The sequence below is a fragment of the Carlito syrichta genome, unplaced genomic scaffold (assembly GCF_000164805.1).
Source record: "Carlito syrichta isolate Samal-C Ts95f unplaced genomic scaffold, Tarsius_syrichta-2.0.1 Scaffold308579, whole genome shotgun sequence".
Taxonomy (NCBI): domain Eukaryota; kingdom Metazoa; phylum Chordata; class Mammalia; order Primates; family Tarsiidae; genus Carlito; species Carlito syrichta.
Genome location: NW_007252675.1, coordinates 97,408 through 121,286, shown reverse-complemented (window position 1 = coordinate 121,286; position 23,879 = coordinate 97,408). Strand labels below are relative to the sequence as shown.

The 23,879-nt window shown below is 37.4% G+C and overlaps 1 protein-coding gene across 1 annotated transcript in view; it reads right to left on the bottom strand.

Annotated features, from left to right (window-relative positions):
* Window positions 1-23,879, bottom strand: part of SCMH1 (sex comb on midleg homolog 1 (Drosophila)) — a 157,803-nt gene that overhangs the window by 44,157 nt on the left and 89,767 nt on the right. Inside the window, exons 9-10 of the mRNA XM_008065492.2 lie at window positions 4,358-4,590; window positions 498-624 (exon numbers count right to left, since the gene is read on the bottom strand). Of these exons, the coding sequence (XP_008063683.2) occupies window positions 498-624; window positions 4,358-4,590 (360 nt within the window). The remainder of the gene's footprint in view (window positions 1-497; window positions 625-4,357; window positions 4,591-23,879) is intronic.

Genomic DNA, 23,879 nt, shown 5'->3' with positions numbered 1-23,879 from the left:
CCCGCCTGGGCAACTTGGCAAGACCTCATCTCTATATTAAAAAAAAAAAAAAAATCAGCTGGGCATGGTAGCACATGCCTGTAATTCTGGCTACTTGGATGGCTGAGGCAGAAGGATCGCCAGAGCCCAGAGGGTTGAGGCTGCGGTGGCCGGGAGTGTGCCACTGCACTCCAGTCTAGGCGACGGAGTGAGACTCCAACTCAAAAAAAAAGAAGGGAATATCCTTAACTGAGAAAGATGAGTATTATTCCAAACTAGTCCAAGGAGCTCTTAGTGCTGCCCCTGCTCCAGTTCCCAAATGCTGCTGAGTTCAAACAACACTTACCAAAGTTTGACTGCTTCTCTGAGACTGAAAAATGCCAAGATAAATTTTTTTCTGAAAAAAGATTCTACCCATTTTTCCAAGTGGACAGGAGCTAATTATTGGTATAAGACAAGAGAAAGTGCAGACACTGAGCCTGGGGCTTGTTGCAGGTGGTCCCATCATCTGCTCTTACCTGTAGGGGCCTGCATGGCTGAGCTGGGGATGGTGGCAGCATCTTGGGGTACAGTGCTGGTATCCGGTTCAGGGGTGCTGGTTGTTGGTGAGGTGGGTGGTGGGTTCAGCAAAGTCCGAGGTTTCCTCTGTCAAAATGGATGGGGGAAAAGTTTGCTACCCATGATAGGTAATTTGTCCTTTTATTCCTGTTGACACTTAATTCACCCATGAAAGAAAAACATATTTATGAGTGGTATTGTGTTTCATCCCTGTTTTCCACACAGTATCTGACCTTAAGCTATACGTATACCTGTAGTAGATGCTCAGTAAACATTTTCTGAATTTATGTGCAAGCTCTAGTCTTCTGTAGTGCCAGAAGTGTAGAACTTAAGACACTATCTTTTACACTAGATTCAATATTATCATATGAAGCACTAGATCCTTTATTAATTGGCCAGATAAAAGTAAAATAGGAAAAAAAACATATCTACCATGACATTACTTTGGACTTTATTTCTATCTCTATAAAAATGGAAACAAACAAAAAATAGAAATGACTCTTCTCCAAACTCTACAAACTATTTTTTCTGCCCACCTTCTTGCCATTCCTTCCCTTAAACCTCTTACTCTAGTAAATCTCTAACTGTAATACTTCTCTCAAAGCTTTGCAATTTTATTTGGTCCATACCTTTACAATAATAAGCTGTCTTTTCTACCTGAAATGCCCTTTCTTCTTTTATTTATCTTAAAAGTTTCTGTTCATCTAGGAAGTTTTTCTAGTTTTCCTCTAATTATTGTATCTTTTACGCTATCTCTGTATTTTGTATCACTGTTTGTCAATGAACTGTCATTATATGTTTACATACTGGTATCCCTATTAGCCTGGAACTCCTTGAAGGATTCTCAGTGCCATTTTTTAGCATGGTACTTGGCATATAATAAATGCTTAAAAATGTTTTTAAAGAAGCATACCATATCAATTACCAATAATGGGGGAAGTAATAAAGATGATCTGAGAAAAATCTAGTATTTCCTCTGTGCTTGTTCAGGGTAGTGTATAGGGGAGAAAGTTCTCAGAAGGTTTTTTTCTAAAAATAGCTTTCTGAAAGCCTTTCTAAATGCAAGAAAAACAAACCATCACTGAGATTCAGAAATCCCTTTTTCCTAAATCCCTCAAGTAGGGACAACTGCTGGGAGCTATATAAAACTATTTGCCTTGCAGGAGTGTATTCTCTAAAGAGATAGTATTGATAACAGCAGGTATAAATAAAATGGCCTTGCCTATCAAAGCAATCATGCAAATCCTCATGAAGCATTCAAAGCATACACTAAACATAGATATCTGCTCATATATTTTGATATTGTTAAAAGTGAACATTCAAATAAGAAATGAATGAGTCAAGAAAGAAAGGAAGTATCAGTTCAGCTTTAATGAATTAGTGGTAGGATTTCATGGGATCCTTGAAGGAACAAGTCTGGTGGTTAGGTGCTTGAATATTGTAGAATACAGCAGAAAGATAGAAGGCATTATTACTATTTGAGATAGGTACATTTACATGTAGATGAGAAAACTGGGACTCCTAGCCTTACCCAGAGAAGCGTTCCTAACGTCACACAGGTGGTAACAAATGGAGTTATGTTCGAAGTCTGTCTGGCTTCAAAGCTTATATTCTAGCCAAAAAGATCACTGCTTCAAAAAGAAACATAAAGCTCATGGGTGAAGTGGACGGCATGTACATTTGTAGGAGAAGGCAACAGAACAGGAATGGAAAGTAGGGAGTCAAATCGTAGGACATAAAATACAGTAAGATGCAAATGACTGTTTCCAAAAGGGGTGGGAAGAAAGAGGACTTGGCTGTTGTGTTCAGGACTTCTCAAGGGAGCAGAGCAGATGCAGTAAAAGAATCATAGTTTTGGGGTTTTGAAGGATCTTAAAGGTCATTTAATCTAACCATTCACCCAATACTTCAAATTCTCTCTCCCTGAAAACATCCCTCCCATAGTTATCTAGTCCCTAATGAAACACCTCTAGTTATAGGAGTTCACCACTTTCATTTTGGGGTAGATTTAACTGTTCCTTTTTTGTTGAGACAAAGCCTGTCTGCTTGAGTTTCTGCCTATTAGTTCTGGTTATATCTTTGGAGCCCCTCCCCCAGATGTTTTCTCCCTCTTCCGACTGTCCTCAACAAGTCCTCACATTATCAAAAGCATGGCCTCTCTGACTTTGATATCCTTAGGGTCTTAGAAGCTTCTCTTTTACAATATGAGAATGAGAGAAGGGCAATAGAGGCAAAAATGAATCACAACCCAGGTTAGTGGTAAAAAATCAGAAGGAGCATCATGTATGACACAGGAAGATCAAGAGGTGACATTAATAATCCAAAGCTAAAAATAAGAGACAACTGAAATCGGTAACTTCACTAAAATCATCCATCCATCCATTCACCCGCCCATGCTACTATACATCTTGTATAGTCTGGACATTTCCCAAAAGACTGAGATATAAGGTATAACAGGAGAAAAAGATTTAAAAAAAATTAGGTTCTTGACCTTGAGGAAATTATATTCTATAAGAGCTGAAGTCAGTGAAAGCTAATAAAACACCAACTAACCCACTCTAGGGAAGAACTTATGAGACTGGAATGGAATGTCTAGGGAGAACTGAGTATCATTTCCACACTGGGCCTTAGGTATTCTTGTTCAGGAAGAGGATTCAGAGAAATTTCCTGACAGGAAGTGGAGGAAGTGATGCCTAAGGGGACCCTAGAGAAGCTGCTGAGAAGTCTTCTTTTCATATTAGTGCTTTCCCTAAGTAAGACATCCATGAAAAACTGGCCATAACTAAAACAGTACTTTCAGTAACAGTGCTCAATGCAGCAGTCTTGGAAAAGCAGTCTTTTCTAATACTAGGGGTAAGTGTTCTGTCCCTCAGGAAATGTGAAAGAGGGAATATGTGGTAGGGCAGCAATGACCTCAGAAATAGAAGATCTGGGACCAATCATGCAACCTTTGCCATTTACTATGTGACCTTAGGGAAATCATTTCACATCTTGAAGTCTGAATTTACTAAACTGTAAAATAACATTAACATAGCTGGGTTCGGTGGCTCAGCCTGTAATCCCGCGCCTTTGGGAGGCTGAGGTGAGTGGATTGCGTGAGGACGCGGGTTCGAGGCCCGCCTGGGCAGCGAGACCTCATCTCTACAATAAAAACAAAATCAGCCAGGCATGGTAGCGCGTGCCTGTAATTCCGGCTACTTGGAAGGCTGAGGCAGAAGGATCGCCGGAGCCCAGCAGGTCAAGGCTGCAGTGGCCGGGAGCGGCCACTGCACTCCAGTCTGGGCGACAGAGTGAGACTCCAACTCAATAAAATGAAAAATAAAAAAAAAAAACATTAACACTACTTATCTACCAGGGTTTTCTGAAGATCATGAGATATGTATATAATGACATCTAATACAGAGTCTAGTAGGTATTACAATTTTAAGAAGGGGTAGAGATAGCAAAATATATATAAACATTTACAGAAGTTAATTTGTTCTTTCTGGCCACATTCTGGGCATCCAATCTGGGGAGGTTAATAAGGAACAAGGTCTTCCATCTACATTAGGCCAGCATCTATGTACATTAGACCAGAATCTCCTCGAATACGAATAATTTTCAAAGTTAAAATTTGTTTGCTATCCCCACAATCCTATCTCTAATATTACAAAATTCCAGGTAAGTAGCTAAGGAGGAATGACAACCTGGAAAGTCCTCTCAAAAGCATACACAAGATGGAGAAGAAGGCCACATATGTCCCCTTCAAAGATGGATGAATATGGATGAATTACCCCTTTATAGCCCCTTATCCCTTTCTGGGAAATCCATTTTTACCTACCTTGCTGCCAGGTTTGGGACCCCTCTTCTTTGGGAATTTCAAAGGTTCAGCTGACTTGGATGGGGCAGAGATGGGATGGGAAATTAGGGTCTTGGGTGTCCGGCCCCGCTTCTTTCCTGGTTTACGCCCCCTTTGCCCTGCATGATGCTCCAAGACAGTTTTGGTGCTGCTGTGGATGCTGGGCTTCTCAGTGTTCACATCAGACGCAGGATAGGGATTCTTTGGAATCACAACTGCAAGAAAAAGACTCAATCTATCACCCTCTCCTCCCCCTGCATTCTCATCCCAGGCAGAAGGAAAAAAAAGGGCTCGCCACTTCTGTTCAAGTAGTTTTGTTCTAAGAAGCGAATTTCCTGGTATTTGATCTAAATGTTTAGAAAATCGCAGAAGAAAACCGAGTTTAAATTGGCTGGAATTAGAGGTTTTAAATTATTTCTGGCTGATGCAGAAAAATATTAAAAATCTCTCCTCAAAGTATCTTAGACAAATATTGTGACCTAAGTCAAAGTTGAACATAAAAACAGAATCATAGGCTCAGAGTTGGAAGGGCTCTTGGAAGCCTACAATTCTTTCCTGCTACGAATGAAGGTCTGAGACTCAGAAGAGGACATAATATCTTCCCTAGGTTACACAGTAAGCTAAAATAAAAACTTCTGTTTTGAAACTGAGTCCTGACAACCAAGTTAGGGATTTTCTACATCAATCTACTTGAAGTTTTAGTGTGACTGTTGCAGTGAGGAGTAGTGAAACACATGGAAATATAAATCTTATAGCATCTTTCCTTACCTTAAAAACTTTTGCTCCCTATTGTCTTGAAGGTAAAGTCTAAAATTCTTTATTCCAATGTCCAAGGACTTTTATGACTTTTTGTGCCCCTATCTAGTTCTCCAGTTATGCCTGATGTCATTTCCTATCACTCAGTCCCATATCCTAGGAGTCCCATAAATTGAGCTGTTGGTCAGACATATATCAATGCTCAGTTTTCAACACTCAATCCAGAGCTACCTCCTTATTGAGGCAGTCTGTGACCATGCCCCCAAAAAAGTCAGTGCCCTCCCCTTGCCCCCAAATCATTCTATAGATATTTTTGTTACAGTACTTCTCAATTTTACTTCAATCATTCATTTTCTCCTTGAATGGAGGCATTTTTATAATAAGGGATATCTAATTCATTCCACAAATAGTGATAAAGCACTTATAGGCTGTGTGCTGTTCTATGTCCTGGAGATAGAACAGTGAACAAAGAAGACATAGCTTCCATTATCATGGAGTTTACCTCCTAATGGGAGAAACAGAAAATACACAAACAAATACACAACATAATGTCAGGTAGTGATAAGTGCAATGATTAAAACTACTGCAGGGTAAGAAAACAGAGTTGTGAGGGAAGTCCTTTTTTTTTTAAGGAGATGACATATGCACAGGGCTCACAAAAGAGGTAATGGCAAACAACTTATGAAGATCTGAGGTAAGAGCCTTCCAAACAGAGGATATAACAAGCACAAAGATTCTGAGATGGGAACATGTTAGTGTATTTGAGGAATGCAAAGCAAGTTAGTAGAGCTGGAACTGAGTGAGCAAAGAGAGAAAGCAGAGAAAAATTAGGTTAGAGCGGGAGTAGCAATATAACTGTGTAGGACTTTGTAGACTGTAAAAATGAACTGAACTTATTCTAAGTATAAAGGGAAGCCACTGGAGGGTTTGGAGCAGGGGAGTGACAAGATGTACTTATAAGAACCACTCTGTTTGTGAGAGGGGCAAGAACAGAATTAGGGAGACCAGCTAATAAACTATTACAATGGGTGGGTAGAAGATAACGCTTCTCAGGCTTCCGGGTAAGGTGTGATAGGTTGTGGTAGTACAATATCAATTATGCAACATCTAGAAAGAGTCAGATACACTATTTTAAAAGATACCATAGAGCTATCATGAGGATAAGATGAACTGAAACTCCAGAAAGTGGAGCCTCTGAGATAGCCAACAATGTTTTCTTTCCAGAGAGCATTTACCAATTTTGGTATAAACTGAGAATGAGACTTGGCCTGAGGAGAGGAACTCTACTGGGAAAAGGAAAAATCAGAGAGGCTGGACACTTGAGGAGCCCCATGCATGTGGCCAATTGTCTCCATGGGATATTTGCTGAATTTTGAGCCTGTGCATTGGAACTTAGAAGCTAGGCTGAGAGCTTCTAAAGGCTAAATGAAATCTCCTATAATTTTATGGTTTTGGGAGACAAGGTTCCATTAGAAGGAGGTGATATACATCAAACACACAGCTGATCTCTTCAAGATATATTCCATATTTTGAAACTATAAGGGGTGAGAGGTGATATAACTAAACTCCAAACTTCTCAAGGGTAGGACAATCTTCTGTAGTATGTCAGGGCTGAGAAGACAGAGGTTAGCTTTTTAGTCAAGAGCCCAAGGAGGTCTATGTCCAGGAAGCAGGCATAAGCTATAGGTACAATTCAGACCTGGTCTGACTCAGTTTATTATTAGATTGAGGTGATCAGGCCCTTATTCTATTAGCCTACCTGAGGAAAGGAAGAATATCAGCTGCAACTTCAACATTTATTTTCTATAAAATGGCCAGCATACTATAAATAATTATTTGACATAAAAGAGGCAACACAGTGTGATCAGTAATCAAGAGAAAATATAAGTAATAGAAGGAGACCCATATATTATTCAAATAAGATAACACAGATTTTAAAAAAATCATAAGTATGATAAAGAAAATGGAGAAAAAGATAAACAAGATAATAAAAGATAAATAATATCCACAGAAAATCTGAATCTATATAAAAATTAAATGAACATCTTAGAACTAAACAGATCCAATATTAGGAGGTAAAAACTCATTGGATGGGTTTAAGGGTAGACAAGATCCAGTTGAGGGGATCAATGAACTTGATGAAAAGTCAACAGGAAACATCCAAAGTGAAGCACAATGAGAAAATATGGGAAAACAGATTAGAGCATTAGAGGAAAGTGGATATAATCAATAGATCCAAAATATGAGTTGCTGAAGTCTCAGAGGAAGAAGACGAGAGAATGAGGAAAAAGCAGTATGTGAAAAGGTAATGACTGAGACATTCCCCAAATGAATGGAAGTCATAAACCCACCGATTCAAGGAAGCCAGCAATCCATATGCAGCAAAAATACAAAGAAAATTATATCAAGACATATCACTGCCAAGCTGTTGAAAATAAAAAACATAAAGTACAAATTAAATGGAAGACAGAGATAAATTTTTAAAAGCAGTCAGAGAAAAAAGAAACATTACCTTTATAGGAGTACACAGCTATAAGCAACAGAATGACATCTTTACAGGGTTGAAATAAATAAGCTGCTGAGTGACTATATCCCGGGTACAATGAAGGTAAAACAATAACATTTATCAGATAATCAAAGCTGAGAAAATATGTCACCAGCAGACCTAACCTCAGGAAATAAAAAGGAAGTTCTTCAGCAAAAGGAAAATATTAAGAATGAAGCACAAGAAAGGGAAAATATGTGTTAAGATACAAAACATTATTGTTATCTAAAACAATTAAAAAAACGGTTTGTAGTGTTTGTAATGCATGTGTTAATAAATTATATGACAGCAATAGTAGCAAAGAGGATGAAAGTGGGGAGTAAATGGAACCAAACATTGGTAAGAATTTTGCATTATTTGGAGAGTGGCTAAATCACTCATGTAAGGTAGATTTTAAAAAATCCAGGATGCATATCTGCATAGGAAAACTAAAGAATTATCAGTGATAAGAATGTATCTCTTAAAGGCCAAGAGGAGAGAAGTAGAATAATAAAACACAACTGATTAATCCAAAAAAAGGTGAGAAAGGAGTTATAAATAAGAAAAAATTTGAACAAACTGAAAACAAAAAAGCAAAATGATAGACTTAAACCCAAATAAATAACTACATTAAATATGAGTGGATTGAGTAAAATAATCAGTAGGAAAAAAATTGAACATACTAGACCCAAAAAACAAACAAACCCTAACGAACCCAGAACCCATTTATATTTTGTTTATAAGAGGGTCCTGAAATACAATAACACCTGAAATATAAAAATACAGGGAGATAAAAGCAAGCAGATGAAAAAATATATACTCCATAAACACTAACCAAAGGAAAACTAGTAACATAAATAACCAACTCACCAACCAACCTGACACATGTGGAATACTATATCCAATATACGTAGAATACAGAGAGGATTTCATCATAGATTCATCAGACACTAAGAAGATAATAGGGTAGTATAAATAAATTTATGCCAATAAGTATAAAAATTTAGATAAAATGGGGGAAATTTCCTTGAAAAACACAACTTATTAAAATTGACACACCAAAAAATATGAAGAGCCCTAAACATACTAAAGAAATAGAAATTTAAAATGTTTCCACAAAGAATAGTCCAGGTCTCTAGATGGCTTTACTGGTGAATTCTAGCAAACATTTAAAGAAGAAATATTAGTAAATCTTACAAAACCTCTTTTGAAAATAGAAGAGGGAACACTTTCTATCTCATTTTATGAGGCCAGTTTAATATTTATACCAAAACATGGCAGAAATATTACAAGAAAACTATAGATTAATATCTCTCATGAACACAGATACAAATTCTTTAACAAAATATTAATATATCAAATCTAGCTCTCTCTATAGAAAGGATATCATAACTAAGGTTTATTCTAGAAATACAAAGTTTAAAAGTAGAAAAAAACAACTAGCTGAACACATACATTAACAAAGTAAAGGAGAAAACCCATATTTTATCTCAACAGATGCAGAAAAAGCATTTGACAAAATTAAACACCCTTTCACGATAAAAAGGGCATCTATAAAAAAGACCTATATCCAACAGCATATTTAATGGTGAAATACTGAACACTTTCTTACTAAATTATAAAACAAAACAAAAACATTCACTATTTCCACTTCTATTTAACATTGTATTGGAGGCCAGTGTACTATGGAAAGAAAAAGAAATAAAAGCTATAAACACAGACCGTAAGGGAAGAAGCAGTATTTGCACATGATATGACTGTTTACATAAATACTCTCTCCCTCCAAATCTACAAAATCTATTACAACCAAAAAATGAATTCAGAAAGGTCACTTGCTACAAATCCAATATACAAAAATATAATGCATTTCTCTATGCAGCAACAATTAGAAGATGACTTACAAGTTTACAAAATCAAATAACATCAAATATGTGAAAGATGTATAAGATATCTACACTAAAAACTATAAAACAGGCTGGGCACAGTGGCTTATGCCTGTAATCCCAGCACTTTGAGGAGCCAAAGTGGAAGGATTGCTTGAGCCCAGAAGTTCAAGACTAGCCCAGGCAATAATGGCAAGACGTCATCCCTACAAAAAATAAAAAAAGTTAGTTGGGCATGTGTCTGAAGTTCCAGCTACTCAGGAGGCTGAGACAGAAGGATTGCCTAAGCCCAGTAGGTCAAGGCTTCAGTGAGTCATGATTGTCACCCAGCATGGGTGACAAAGTGAGACCCCAACTCAAAAGCAAACAACAACAACAACAAAACAGTAAAACATTGCTGCGAGAAATTAAAGAAGACCCAGATACCATCTGGTCATGAAGAGAAATATTACATTCATGAATTGAAAGACTCAACATTGTTAGGCTGTCATCTCTCATCATTTTGATTTAGAGTCAATGTAACTCCAATAAAAATCTCAGCAGTTAAAAAAAATATGTGTGCAAATTGACAAGTTAATTCTAAGTTTTATCAGGAAAGGCAAAGAAGCAGGTCAGTCTTGATGAATAACAGCAAAGCTGGAGGACTTACATCATCAGATAGCAAGATTCATTATAGAGTTACAGTAATTAAGACATATGTTATTGGTGAAGGGGTAGACAAATGAGTCAACAAAGCAAAATAGAGAGTTCAGAAATTGACCTACACATATATAGCCATCTGATTTATGAGGATGCCCCTGCGATTCTGGGGAGGAAAAACACAGTATTTTCAATAAAACTGTAATGAGTTAAATAGATATCCATATGGAAAAAAATGAGACATTAACTCTACTTCACACCAGATACAAAAATTAATGTGATGGCTAATTATATCAAGTAAGTATCTATCTATCTATCTATCTATCTATCTATCTATCTATCTATCTATCTATCTATCTATCTATCTATCTGTCATCAGAATCTCAGTCTTGTCACCCAGGCTGGAATACAGTGACACGATCACAGCTACTGCAACCTTGACCTGCAGGTCTCAGGTGATCCCTCTGCCTCAGCTTTCCATATAGCTGGGACTACAGGCATGCACCACCACATGTAGCTAATTGTTTTTGATTTATTGTAGAGATAAGGTGTTTCTATGTTGTCCAGGCTGGTCTTGAACTCCTGGGCTCAGGCAATCCTCTTGCCTCCACCTCCCAAAGTGCTAGGATTACAGATGTGAGCCACCACGCTTGACTTTTAAACATCAAACTTTTAGAAGAACACAGAGAAGAATATCTTCAAAACCATGGAGGTAGGCAGAGATTTATTAAACAGGACACAAAAGCATTAATTTTTAAAAGAAAAGATTGAAGATTGACATATATGACCTCATTAAAAAAAATTTCTGTTCATCAAAGGACAACATTAAGAAAATGAAACAGAAATCCAGCAAGTGGGGAAAAAGATATGCAAAACGCATATGTCAGAAAAATAATATCCAGAATATATAAAGAATGACTATAAGTCAGTAATAACAAGACTGACAACTTAATTTTAGAAATGGGTACGACTTAAAGAGACATGTCACAAAAAAGGTCAATAAGCATATGAAGCAGCCAATAAGCATATGAAAAGTTGCTGAACATTATTAATAACAGAGAAATGCAAGTTTAAACTGTAAGACACTACTATATCCCTACCCAAATGGCCAAAATTAAAAAGAATCGACAATACTTAATATTGGAGAGGATGTAACGCAACTAGAATTCAATATTGCTGGTGGGAACATAAACTACTTTGCAAATTTGCTTAGCTGTATGTCCTATGACCCAACAATTTCACATCTAGGTACATACCCAAGAGAAATGAGTCATATGACTATTCAAAGAATGTACCAGAATTCTCACTGTAACATTTTTGACAAGAGGTAAAACTGGAAACAACCTAAGTGCACAACAAAAGATTTTAAATACATGGCATATTCCGAACAAGGAATACTATACAGAAATGAAAAAGAACTATTGTTACATGTACCAACATGAATAAATCTCACAGAAATAATGTTAGATAAAAGAAGTCAGAGTACATATTTTTAAATTATCCTTATATGAAATTTGAAAACAGAAAAATTAATATATAGTAATAGACAGACTAGTGGATACCTTTGAGGAGGCTACTTGGAAGGCTGAGGCGGAAGGATCGCCAGAGCCCAGCAGGTCGAGGCTGTGGTGGCCGGGAGCGGCCACTGCACTCCAGTCTGGGTGACAGAGTGAGACTCCAAATCAAAAAAAAAAAAAGAAAGAAAAAGAAAGCAATTGGCAGTAGAGGAAAACTGCTGGGGGAGGGGGATGGGGTGGGATTGGCAGTTGAGGGAAACTGCTGGGGGAGGGAGGGGCAGACCTCATCAACAAGGGTACCTGCATGATCAATGTTTATATACCTAACCCTGAATTGTACCCCACATCTTTATAATAATTTTTTTTTTAAAGTAAAAAAAAAAAAAAGAAAGATCAGGACAGGGCTTTACTTGGCCCTTTTAACAGTCAGAAAATGTCTTTTGTTTCCCCCTTCTCTTTTTCCTTAAGGTTACACAAAAAAGTTCATGATGCCAACTGGCAAAGCAGTTGCTCTCTCTGGCCTGAAAGACCTGAACAGAAGAAACCAACCAATTATATTGGACAGTTCTGAAAAATCAGGTCATGCAGTTCATGTTGAGTGGCTAGCACCAAGATTAGACTTCATGCTAATTTTAAAACCTTCTTAATAAATGGATTTTTCTTAAGCTGTCCTGAGGGACTCCAGGATTTAGAAATTCTTTCTAGCAGGAATCCCTGCCTGCTGCGTTTTAACTTAATTATCCTCATTGAAAAAAAACAAATGGGGTAATGTCAGGGGACCAGAGATCTAATTTTAGTTCTGTCCCCTATGATGTGACCTTGAATTTGTCATTTAGGTACAATCTTTTCTTATTTTCCAAATGTAAATAATTAAATAATTTAATGACTGCCCTACTTCAGAGAAAGATGAAGGAGAGGAATATTATCCAACACATTTTGATGTTACTAAGGTTGACAGAATTAGACCCTTAATCGACAATATGATTTGACAAAATTTTTGTGCATCTGTGGTTTCTTTTGGCTTTCAGGACAATTTTGTGAAGGCTGACATTTCCTTTGACAAATGAGAAAAGCGATACTTAGAGAAGTGAAAGTGGCAAAACCAGGCATGATTCTAGACTTTGGAGTCTTTGCTGCACATACTCTGTCATATAGTCTAAGAGAAAGGAAGAAATCTCTCTGGATTGGTGGGAGTCCAGGAAGTGGCAAATTTATGTGTTAATTAATTTGATCATATCAACTGAAGATTAAGTAAATTAAGTATCAATGTTTGCCTAGTATCTAAGATGAAAAAAACCCAATATGATTCTTGCCCTATAAGAGCACAATCTTGAGAAGGTTGGGTGTAGGTCTGCACAATCAATCAAAATTCAGTGGGTATGGACTGGGGTAGGGAAGGTATACAATAAGCCTGGAGCACCTTGGACAGAAAGTAATGGGATACTCAGAGAATGATGGGGCCATGCCAAAAGGACACAAGATTCAACTTCAAGAAGCTTCTTCCACTGTCCAAACTTGGAACAATTTGAGCAACAAAATGATAGCAACAAATTACAATTCATTGAATAAAATAAGAATCCATGAGTCCATACTGACGTAACTGAATGAACGAAACGACAGACAGATAGAAAAGAAGAAAAAACTCTTGTTTGTAATGGAATCACAACTAACGAATGTGTAAGAAATGAGAAAATTGGCAATAATTGATTCAGGCAAGATACATCAAAAGATGCAGAAACTACTGGGTGAAAGCCTAATAAGAAACAGGACATTTAAAGTCTCAATGGTAAAAGATGGAGTCAGAAAAATGCATATGGTCAGATCACAGAAGGCCTTCTGTCATGGTGAGAACATAAACTAATTTACTTTTGAAAAAGATACCTGGATGCTCTCTGAATAAAGAGTGGATAATAGCATATAAAGACATGAAATCACTTAGAGAAAGTGTGCATGTATGCAACAAAATAGGAGAAAGGCTAGGACTGAGCCCTGGAGCATTCCAACAACTAGAGGGTGAGAAGGGGAGCCAGAGGAGACAGAGAAGGCATAGGTAGTGAGGTATGAACTAAAAACCTAGAGTGTGACTGTAATGTCCCAGAAGACAGTGTTTCAAGAGAGAGTAATAAATTGTGCTGAAAGTTACTGAGAGGTTGAGCAAGATGAGGACAGAAAAGACTTTGTCAACAGGAAGGCCAATATGTTCCTTATTCAGAACAGCTTCACTGGAATGGTGGGGACAGGAGAACAATAAGAGAAAGCTGAGAAGAGGATAGAATGCAAGATGGAAATAGAAATCATGACTGCAGGTTAGTTTTTAAATAAGTTTTACTGTGTGTAGTGTGCTGAATGGCCACCCAAAGCAGCCCACACCCTAATATCTGGAAACTGTAAACACGTTACAAGGCAAAAGGGATTTTGTAGCTGTAATTAATGTTAAAACCTTAAAATAGGGAGATTACCATAGTTTGCCCAAGGTGACCCAGTCTAACCACACGAATCCTTTGAATCTTTACCTGCAGAGAACATTCTTCAGTGGGAGGCAGGAGAGAGAGATGGGGCAGAAAGGGACACCAGAGAGATCTGAAGTATGAGAAGGTCTAGATTCATTGCTGCTTTCTTTGAAAATGAAGGGGGCCACAAGCCAGGGAATGTGAGTAGCTCCAGAGCTGCTATGACCCCTGACCAAAAGTCAGCAAGGAAATGGAGATCCTACTCTTACCACTGCAAGAAATCGAATACTCCCAACAACCTGAATGAGCCTAATAGCAGATTTTTCCTTGGGGTCTCCAGATAAGAACTCAGGCTGGCTTGATTTTGGCTCTGTGAGACTGAAGCAGAGGAACCAGTGATCCCACCCAGACGTCTGACCAAACGGAACTATGATATAATAAATTTGTGTTGTTTTAAACCACTACATTTCTGGAAATTTGCTACAGTAGCAATAGAAAATTAATATACTGTGGAACTTCAGAGACATGGGACACTAGCTGGAAGGGAGATGTAAAGTCAAAGAAAAGTTTTCAAAGATGGAAGACATAAGAGCATGTTTGTATGCTAATGAGGCTTTAGAAAAGAGGGCTTGGGGAAGAGAACTAGTGATATAAGGAAACTAGTAATGAAAACAGGTAAAGAGGATGCAATCAAGAGAATAAGTGGAGGGGTTAGTCTTTGATAGAAACAGGGCCTTTTCATCTATTGTAATGGCAAGACAGGTACCATAAACTGTGCAATGGCCTCCCTGTGAGGCTCTGATGCAGATGCATAAAAGCCTAGGCAATCAATGGATGTGTTCTGTCAGCCCCTTAAGTGCAACTCATTAAAAGCCAAAGTTCTCTTTGGAACATGGGTGTGGGAATACACTGATATTTCTTTAGGGCCATCTCCATAATGAGTCATTCCAATTTAACCTGGCTTGATGGCCAATGAATATGCTTTGGAGTCATTTAGACTTGGATTTAAATTCCAGCTCCCAATACATACTAGTTGTATGACACTGGGTAAGTCACAAGGGCAAGTCTCTGGGTATTTTTTAAAAACGGGGATTAACATTTACCTTGTAACACCATAAAAATTAGAGTTAATGTAAACTACCTTGCACAGCTCACACAGCAGATATTCAGTAAGTGGTTACTACTATAATTATTCTCCTATTCAGCCTGTTCTTTTTTGTCTTCTTTTCTCAATTTTTTTTACGGTGGTAAAATATACATAACAAAAATTATCATCTTAATAATTTTAAGTGCACAATTCAGTGTTATTAAAGACGTTCATAAGCTGTGTAACCTTCACTACCGTCCATCTCTATGACTTTATGTATCTTGTAAAACCAAAACTATCTCCATTCATCAGTAACTCCCTATTGCCCCCTCCGCCCAACCTATGGCAAACACTCTTTTACTTTCTACCTCTATGATTTTAACTACTCTAAGTATCTCATTAAGTGAAATCATACAATATTTGTCTTTTGGTGCTTGGCTTATTTTACATAGCATAATGTCTTCAAGGTTCATTCATGTTGTAGTGTCACAAAGAACTTTAAAGGCTGAATAATATTACATTGTACACACATTCACACATCCACCCCTACATTTTGTTATCTAGTTATGCACTCATGGACACTTGGAATGCTTCCATGTATTATGAATAATGCTAAGATGAACATGCGTGTACAAATACCTCACTGAGACCCTGCTTTCAATTCTTTTGGGTATATACTCAGAAGTGAAAATACTGAATCATAAGGTAATTCTATTTTTAATATTTTGAGGTATTACCCTACTGTTTTCCACAGCATCTACCCGTTCCTTTAAATGCTAGCAATATTCTTCTATGGCAAACAATACATTGATTGATAGAGTCTAGTAAGAGACTCGCATGATTCAAAAGTCAGACTTAGTGAAAAGTTCATGGGCTTTGGAATCAGAAAGAACTGGTTTCCATCTTGGGTCTGCCATCTGTAAGTGGTATAAGAGGAAAAGTCACTTAATGTTTCTGAGCCTACTATCTCATCTGTAACATGGAGATAATCTTCCTCATAGTGTTGCCTGTAAATCACATGAGAAGCTGTATGCTCAAGATACATCCGGTCCATAACCAATGCTTATTTCCTTCAGTTCTCCTAACCCTCACAGAAATTAGACAGATATACAGGCATTCTCATTAATTTTCTCTTGAGGTCTTGGACTTTTGGTGAAATAAGAGTTTTATGTGTTTTTTTTAATTTTTAAAATTTAAAAAAATTGCTAGTACCAGACATTACCTCTAAGAGAAGGAAAGTAAGAGCAGATAGAGGATTCAGGTCTCTTCATTTCTTGTCTAATACACTTTTCTTCACTATGCTATACTGCCCTGAGTTCTTATGAAGTTTCTTACTTTCTGATTCATTTTTCCTACCTTTAAATACATGTACTTAAATCCATGAGTATGCATATACGCACACAGGCATCCACATTCCCTTCTCCAGTATATTGGGTCTAAATTCACTCTACTGCTCATTTTTATAACCTCTCAAATCTGTCTTATCAAATTCTTAACTGTTCTAAGCTTTAACTTGTATGATGACCTAATTAATCTAATAGTAGTTTGGCTAAATACTACGTTAAAATAACTTCAAGTCTTAGGGGAATAGAAGGGGATCTGCACACTCTCTAATTACTTTCAGTATGGTAAGTCTTCTTTCTCCAACTAGCTATATAATTTAACCAGAGTATGCTTTTTTAGTGTTGGAAATACTGCCATACATTTCAAACCTGCAATAGCAGGCCCACTGTACTCATACTAGCATAGCAGTGTCTGGGAAACATCATATGGACTTTTTCCATATGCTTTAGATGTTCCCTGAAGTTATCATTAGCCCTTGGTGGTTCACATCTCTCTTAGGCTCTAGGCCTTGCTGATGCCTTCTTCATGCACTTGGCTTGCCTTCTGATTGTGCTGATATTCTAATGGGAACTTACACCCAATGTAACATAACATATTTCCTAGCACCCTAAGTTACGTCAGCCCGGGCGACGGAGTGAGATGCCAAACTCCAACAACAACAACAACAAAAAAACACGCCGAGCTCAGTGGCTCAGCCTGTAATCCCGCACCTTTGGGAGGCTGAGGTGAGTGGATTGCCTGAGCCCGCGGGTTTGAGAACCGCCTGGGCAACTTGGTGAGACCTCATCTCTACAATAAATCAAAAATGAGCTGGGCGTGGTAGTGCACACCTGTAGTTCCAGCTACTTGGAAGGTTGAGGTGGAAGAATCGCTGGAGCTCAGCAGGTTGAGGCTGCAGTGGCCGGAAGCGGCCTCTGCACTCCAGTCTGGGTGACAGAGTGAGACTCCAACTCAAAAAAAAAAAAAAAAGGAAAAACAACCCCCCCCCCAAAAAAAAAACTCTAGTGAAAAGATAAATAAAAATAAGAATTACAGAATTTCTTAAAAATAATGAGAATGCTACATATCAGAATCCATGAGATACTTTTAAATCGGTAGTCAGATGAAAATTCATAACCTTAAAGTGAAACTATATCAATAAAAAATAAATTAACAAAATTAAATTAAAAATGTAAAAATGAACAAACAAATGGAATTATATTTCCAATGCAAAAATAGAAAAGGAAACAAAGTAGATCATAAGAAAGCACAAGAAAAAATTATAAAAATGAAATGAGAAGTTAGCAAGGTAGAGAACAGAAAATACTAGATCCATTTAATAAATCACAATCCTAGGTTCTTAAAAAAAAAAAACAAAAAACCAATGACACAGTCCAATCATTAGTTAATTTAATCAGGAATAAGGTCCACTGGCAGTAACTCCATTCCCTCCAGCAGCAGGGCCAACATGCACTTGCATGTGCCTTGAGCACTGGCTTTCTCTGTTGTTGCCACAGCTACTATTACTATTGGGGGCTGAAGAGCATGCTCCCCAGAGACTGAGAACCATCTGCCTGCAGTTGCTGCTATTGACAGCAATCCTGACCCTTCGACAACAGGGCTGTAGTGCACTTGTATGTGCTGTGAGGACAGGTCCTCCCCACTTACCACCCCCCCAAGCCTGAGCATGCTACCTGGGGCCCTGGGGATTTCCCTGCCCTGTCCACTACCACTGTCATCAGTGCATGCCTCTTGGGGGACTTGAGGACAGGCCTACCTATCCTGCCGCTACAACCACAGTTGGCATTCACTTGCACATGACACCTGGGGGCCTGGAGACTGGCCTGCCTGGCCTGTTGCAGCCATGGCTAACATAAGCTCATACTCCCTGCTAACCCAAGGTTTGTGCTGTCATTGCTACAGTCATTACCCATGCCATGCACCCTGCCCAGAGACCCTAAGACCTACCTACCCAACTAGTCCACTACCACTACTTGGACATGAGCAAGCTGCCTGGAGTTCCCAAAAATAATTCACTCAAATCTGCTAACACTGGTATCAGAATATGCTGCCAGGGGGTCCAAGGTCAGACACGCTAGGTTCACTGCTGCCATGGCTGGGACCTAAGGACTTGCCCACCTAGTATCTCCATTCTCAGTAAAACCTCTTCATAGCCTCCACTAAACTTCAGTCTTACCCACTGAGGAAATCACGATACCACTGATGCTTTTTACAGTCAAATAAATAATATGGAGATCATATTACCCCAAGCACCCAGAATCAAAGCTGAAGTACCCTACTCAACCAATATCACAGATATATCTTCAAGAAAAAGTCTTCCCTTATGAAAGCCAATCCAGAAAACTGGAAAAAGTGGTTGTTAAACCAGATGCACAGATATCAATATAAAAAAACAGGAAATGTGAAAAATCAAGTAAAAATGACAACTCCAAAGAAACATAATATCTCCATTACAGATTTCAGTGAAAAAGAAATTAATAAAGTACTGGAAAATTCAAAATAATAATGTTAAGGGAGCTCAGTGAGATACAAGAGAACACAGATAAACAATACAAAGAAATGAGAAAAACAATTCAGGGTATGAATGAGAAATTCACCAAAAATATATAATAAAACAGAACAAACAAAAATCCCAGAACCGACTAACTAATTGAATGAAATAAAACATTCATTTGAGAGCTTCAACAATAAACTATCAAGCAGAATGAAAAATTTCAGAATGTAAATATAGGTCTTTTGAAATAACGCAGTCAGATAAAAAAAAAAATAAAGCACGAACAAAGCCTATGCAACATAATTGGACATAATAAAACAACCAAATATTCAAATTTTCAGTGTTTCAGAAGGCAAAAAGAAGACAAAAGGCATAGACAAACCTAAGAAATAATAGCTGAAAACTTCCCAAATCTAGCAAAAAGATTTAGACACTGAGATACAGAAAGCTCAGAGAACCCCAAATAGATACAATCCCAAATAGTCTTCTTCAGGAAACATTATAGTTAAACTGTTAAAAATCAAAGACAAAGACAGTTCTAAAAACAGTAAGAGAAAACTGTCTAATCACATATAAAGAAACCCCCATCAGACTAATAGTGAATTTCTCAGCAGGAACTTTACAGGTCAGGAGAGAATGGGATGATATATTCAAAGTGCTGAAAGAAGAAACAAACAAACTGCCAGCCAAGAACACAATGCCCAGCAAAGGTATCCTTCATGAATTAAGGAGAAATAAAGTCTCTACCAGACAAGCAAAAAAGGAGGGATTCATGACCACTTGACTACAAGAAATGCTTAGGAAAGTCTTATATCTGGAAGCAAAAGGACAGTATCTATTGTTATAAAGACAAAATGAAAGTATAAAAACTCACTGGTAGAGCAAATGGACAAATGAGAAAGAGAGAAGACTCAAATATTACTACTACAGAAGCTACCACATTGCAATGATAAATAGTAAGAGAGAAATAAAAGAACAAAGGATATACAAACAAGCAGAAAACAACGAACAAAATGAAAGAAATACATCCTCACATATGAATAATAACCTTGAATGTAGTAGATTAAATTCTCCACCTAAAAGATAAAGATTGACTGAATGGATAAAAACAACATGACCTAACTACATGCTGTCTACAAGAAACTCACTTTACCTGTAAAGACATATAAACCAAAAGTAAAGGGATGGAAAAAGATACTCATAGCAAACAGAAACCAGAAGTAAGCAGTAGTTATATAAGGCAAAAGAGATTTGATGTCAAAAACAGTAAAAAGAAATAAAAATATATAGGCATCCACCACAGGAATGCCCAGATATATAAAACAACTATCAGATCTAAAGGGAGAGATAAACTCCAATATCATGAAAGTTGAAAACTTCAGTACCTCGTTGTCAGCTAGAAAGACCATCTAGACAGAAAATTAACAAAGAAACATTGGATTTAAACTGTACTTTAAACCAGATGACCCTAACAGACATCTATAGAACATTTTATCCAACAGCTACAGAATATACCTTTTGCTCATCAGCATATAAAACATTCTCCAGAGCAGATCATTATTAGGACACAAAACAAGTCTCAACAAATTTTACAATAATGAAATCATACTAAGTGTCTTCTCAGATCACAGTGGAATAAAACTAGAAATCAATAAGAAGAGGAACTTGGAAACTATAAAAATACATGGAAATGAAAAGCATGCTCCTGACTGAACACTAGGTCGATGAAGAAATTAGCAGGCAAGCAAAACACTTTTTGAAATAAATGAAAATGGAACACAACATACCAAAACCTATAGAATACAGCAGAATCAGTGCTAAGAGGGAAGTTTATAGGAAAAGCCTACATCAAGAAGTAGAAAGATTTCAAATAAAAAATTTAATGATGAACCTCAAAGAACCAGAAAAGCAAGAACCAACCAACAAATCCCAAAATTAGAAGAAAGAACTGAATCATAAAAATTAGATCAGAACTAAATGAAATAGAGACTAAAAAAAAAAAGCAAAGGGTCCATGAAACAAAAAGTTGGCTCTTCAAATAGATAAACAAAACTGATCAACTACTAGCTGGACTAACAATAAAAGAAAGAAGACCCAATAAAATCAGACACACAAAAAAGAGACATTACCATTGACACCACAGAAAAACAAAAGATCATCAGCCGGGCATGGTGGCTCACGTCTATAATCCCAGCACTTTGGAAGGTTGAGGAAAGAGGATTGCCTGAGCCCACAGGTTCGAGATTAGCCTGGAGAACTTGGCAAGACCTCATCTCTACAATAAATAAAAAAATTAGCTGGGCATCGTGGCGCATGTCTGTAGTTCCAGCTACTTGGAAGGCTGAGGCAGAAGGATTGACTGAGCCCAGCAGGTCAAGGCTATGGTGGCCGGAAGCGTGCCACTGCCCACCAGTGAACAAAGGATGGATGACAGAGTGAGGCTCCAACTCAAAAAAAAAGAAAGAAAGGAAGGAAGGAAGGAAGGAAGGAAGGAAGGAAGGAAGGAAGGAAGGAAGGAAGAAAGAAAAAGATCATCAGATACTATTATGAACAACTATATGCTGAATAACTGAAAAACCCAGAGGATATAGGTAAATTCCCGGACTTACAAAACCTAACAAGACCAAATCAAGAAGAAACAGAAAACCTGACCAGACCAATAATGACTTTAGATTGAATCACTAATAAAAAGTCTCCCAACAAATAAAAAGTTCAGGACCAGATAGCTTCACTACCAAATTCTACCAAACTTACAAAACAGAACTAATACCAATTCTCCTCAACTATTCCAAAAAAATTGAAAATGAGGGAATTCTTCCTAACTTATTCTATAAAGTCAGCATCACTCTAATAACAAAACCAGAGAAGGATACCATAAAAAGAGGAAACTACAGGTCAATATCCCTGATGAACATAGACACAAAAAATCCTCAACAAAATATTAGCAAACTGAATCTAAAACACACTTAAAAAAAAAAAAGACCATGATCAAATGTTATTTATCCCAAGGAAGCAAGAAGTTTCAACATATGCAAATCAATAAATGTGACATATCACATCAAGAGAATGAAGGACAAAAACCTTATGATCATCTCAATAGATGCAGAAAGAGCATTTGATAAAATTCAACATCCCTTCATTATAAAAACTTTCAATAAACTAGATATAGAACAATCCTACCTCAACATAATGAAGGCCACATATTAGAAACCCTTAGCTAACATCACACTGAACAGGGAAGAGCTGAAAGCCTTTCCTCTAAGAACAAGAACAAGACAAAAATGCCGACTCTCACCACTCCTATTGAACACAGTACTAGAAGTCCTAGTCAGAGAAATCAGACAAGAAGTAAAAGGCATTCAAATTTAAAAGAGAAGAAGTCAAACTGTCCCTCTATGCAGGTTACATATTATATTTAGACAAATTTAAATACTCCACCAGAAAACTTTTAGATCTGATAAACAAATTCAGTAAGGTTGTGGGATACAAAATTAAAATACAAAAATCAGTAGTGTTTCTATACACCAATAATGAATTACCTGAAAAAGAAATCAAGAAGTCAATCCCATTTATAACAGCTACCTAAAGATTACAACATTCAAGAGTAAACTGAACCAAGGAGGTGAAAGATCTCTACAAGGAAAACTACAAAACACTAATGAAAGAAATTGAAGAGGACTCCAAAAAATGGAGACATCCCATGCTCATGGATTGGAAGAATTAATATTGTTAAAATGGCCGTCTTACTCAAAGCAATCTAAATATTCAATGCAATCTCTGTCAAAATACTAATGACACTTTTCACAAACAGGAAAAAAAATCCTAAAATTTGTATAGAACCAAAAAAAGAGCTCAAATAGTCAAAGTAATTCTAAGCAAAAAGAAGAAAGCTGGAGACATCACACTAGTTAATTTCAAAATATATTACGAGGCACTAGTAACTAAAACAGTATAGAACTGGCATAAAAACAGACAGACACACCAAAGGAACAGAACAGAGAACTTAGAAATAAATCCACAAATTTACAGCCAACTGGTTTTCAACAAAGGTGCTAAGAACCTATATTGGGGAAAGGACATCCTCTTCAATAAATGATGCTGGGACAACTGGATATCTATATGCAGAAAAGTGAAACTAGACCACTATCTCTCACCATATAAAAAAATCAACTCAAAACGGATTAAAGACCTAAACATAAGACACCAAACTATATATCCACTAGAAGAAAACATAGGGGAAACACTTCAGGACATTGGTCTGCACAAAGATTTTAGGGCTAAGACCCCAAAAGCACAGGCAATAAAACAAAAAATAGACAAATGGGACTACATCAAACTAAAAAGCTTCTGCACAACAAACAACAGAGTGAAGAGAAAACCTGCAGAATGGAAGAAAATATTTGTAAACTATGCAACTATTGAGGGACTCGTATTCAGGGACTCATATTCAGTCATTGCTATATGTCATTTTGGTTGATATACAGGAACCACATGAAGAAAATTGAGACTCATGGGATATGTAACTGGAAAAAAAGAAGAGTATTCAAATAGCCTTTTTTTTTTTCTGAGTCAGGGTCTCACTCTGTCGTCCAGACTGGAGTGCAATGGCACCATCACAACTCACCACAGCCTCAATCTCCTGGACTCAGGTGATCCTCCTGCCTCAGCCTCCCAAGTAACTGGGATTACAGGTGTGTGCCACCACACCTGGCTCAGTTTTTTATTTTGTGTAGAGATGAGGTCTTGGTATGTTGCCCAGGCTGGTCTTGCACTCCTGGGCTCAAGCAGTCCTCCCACATTGGCCTCCAAA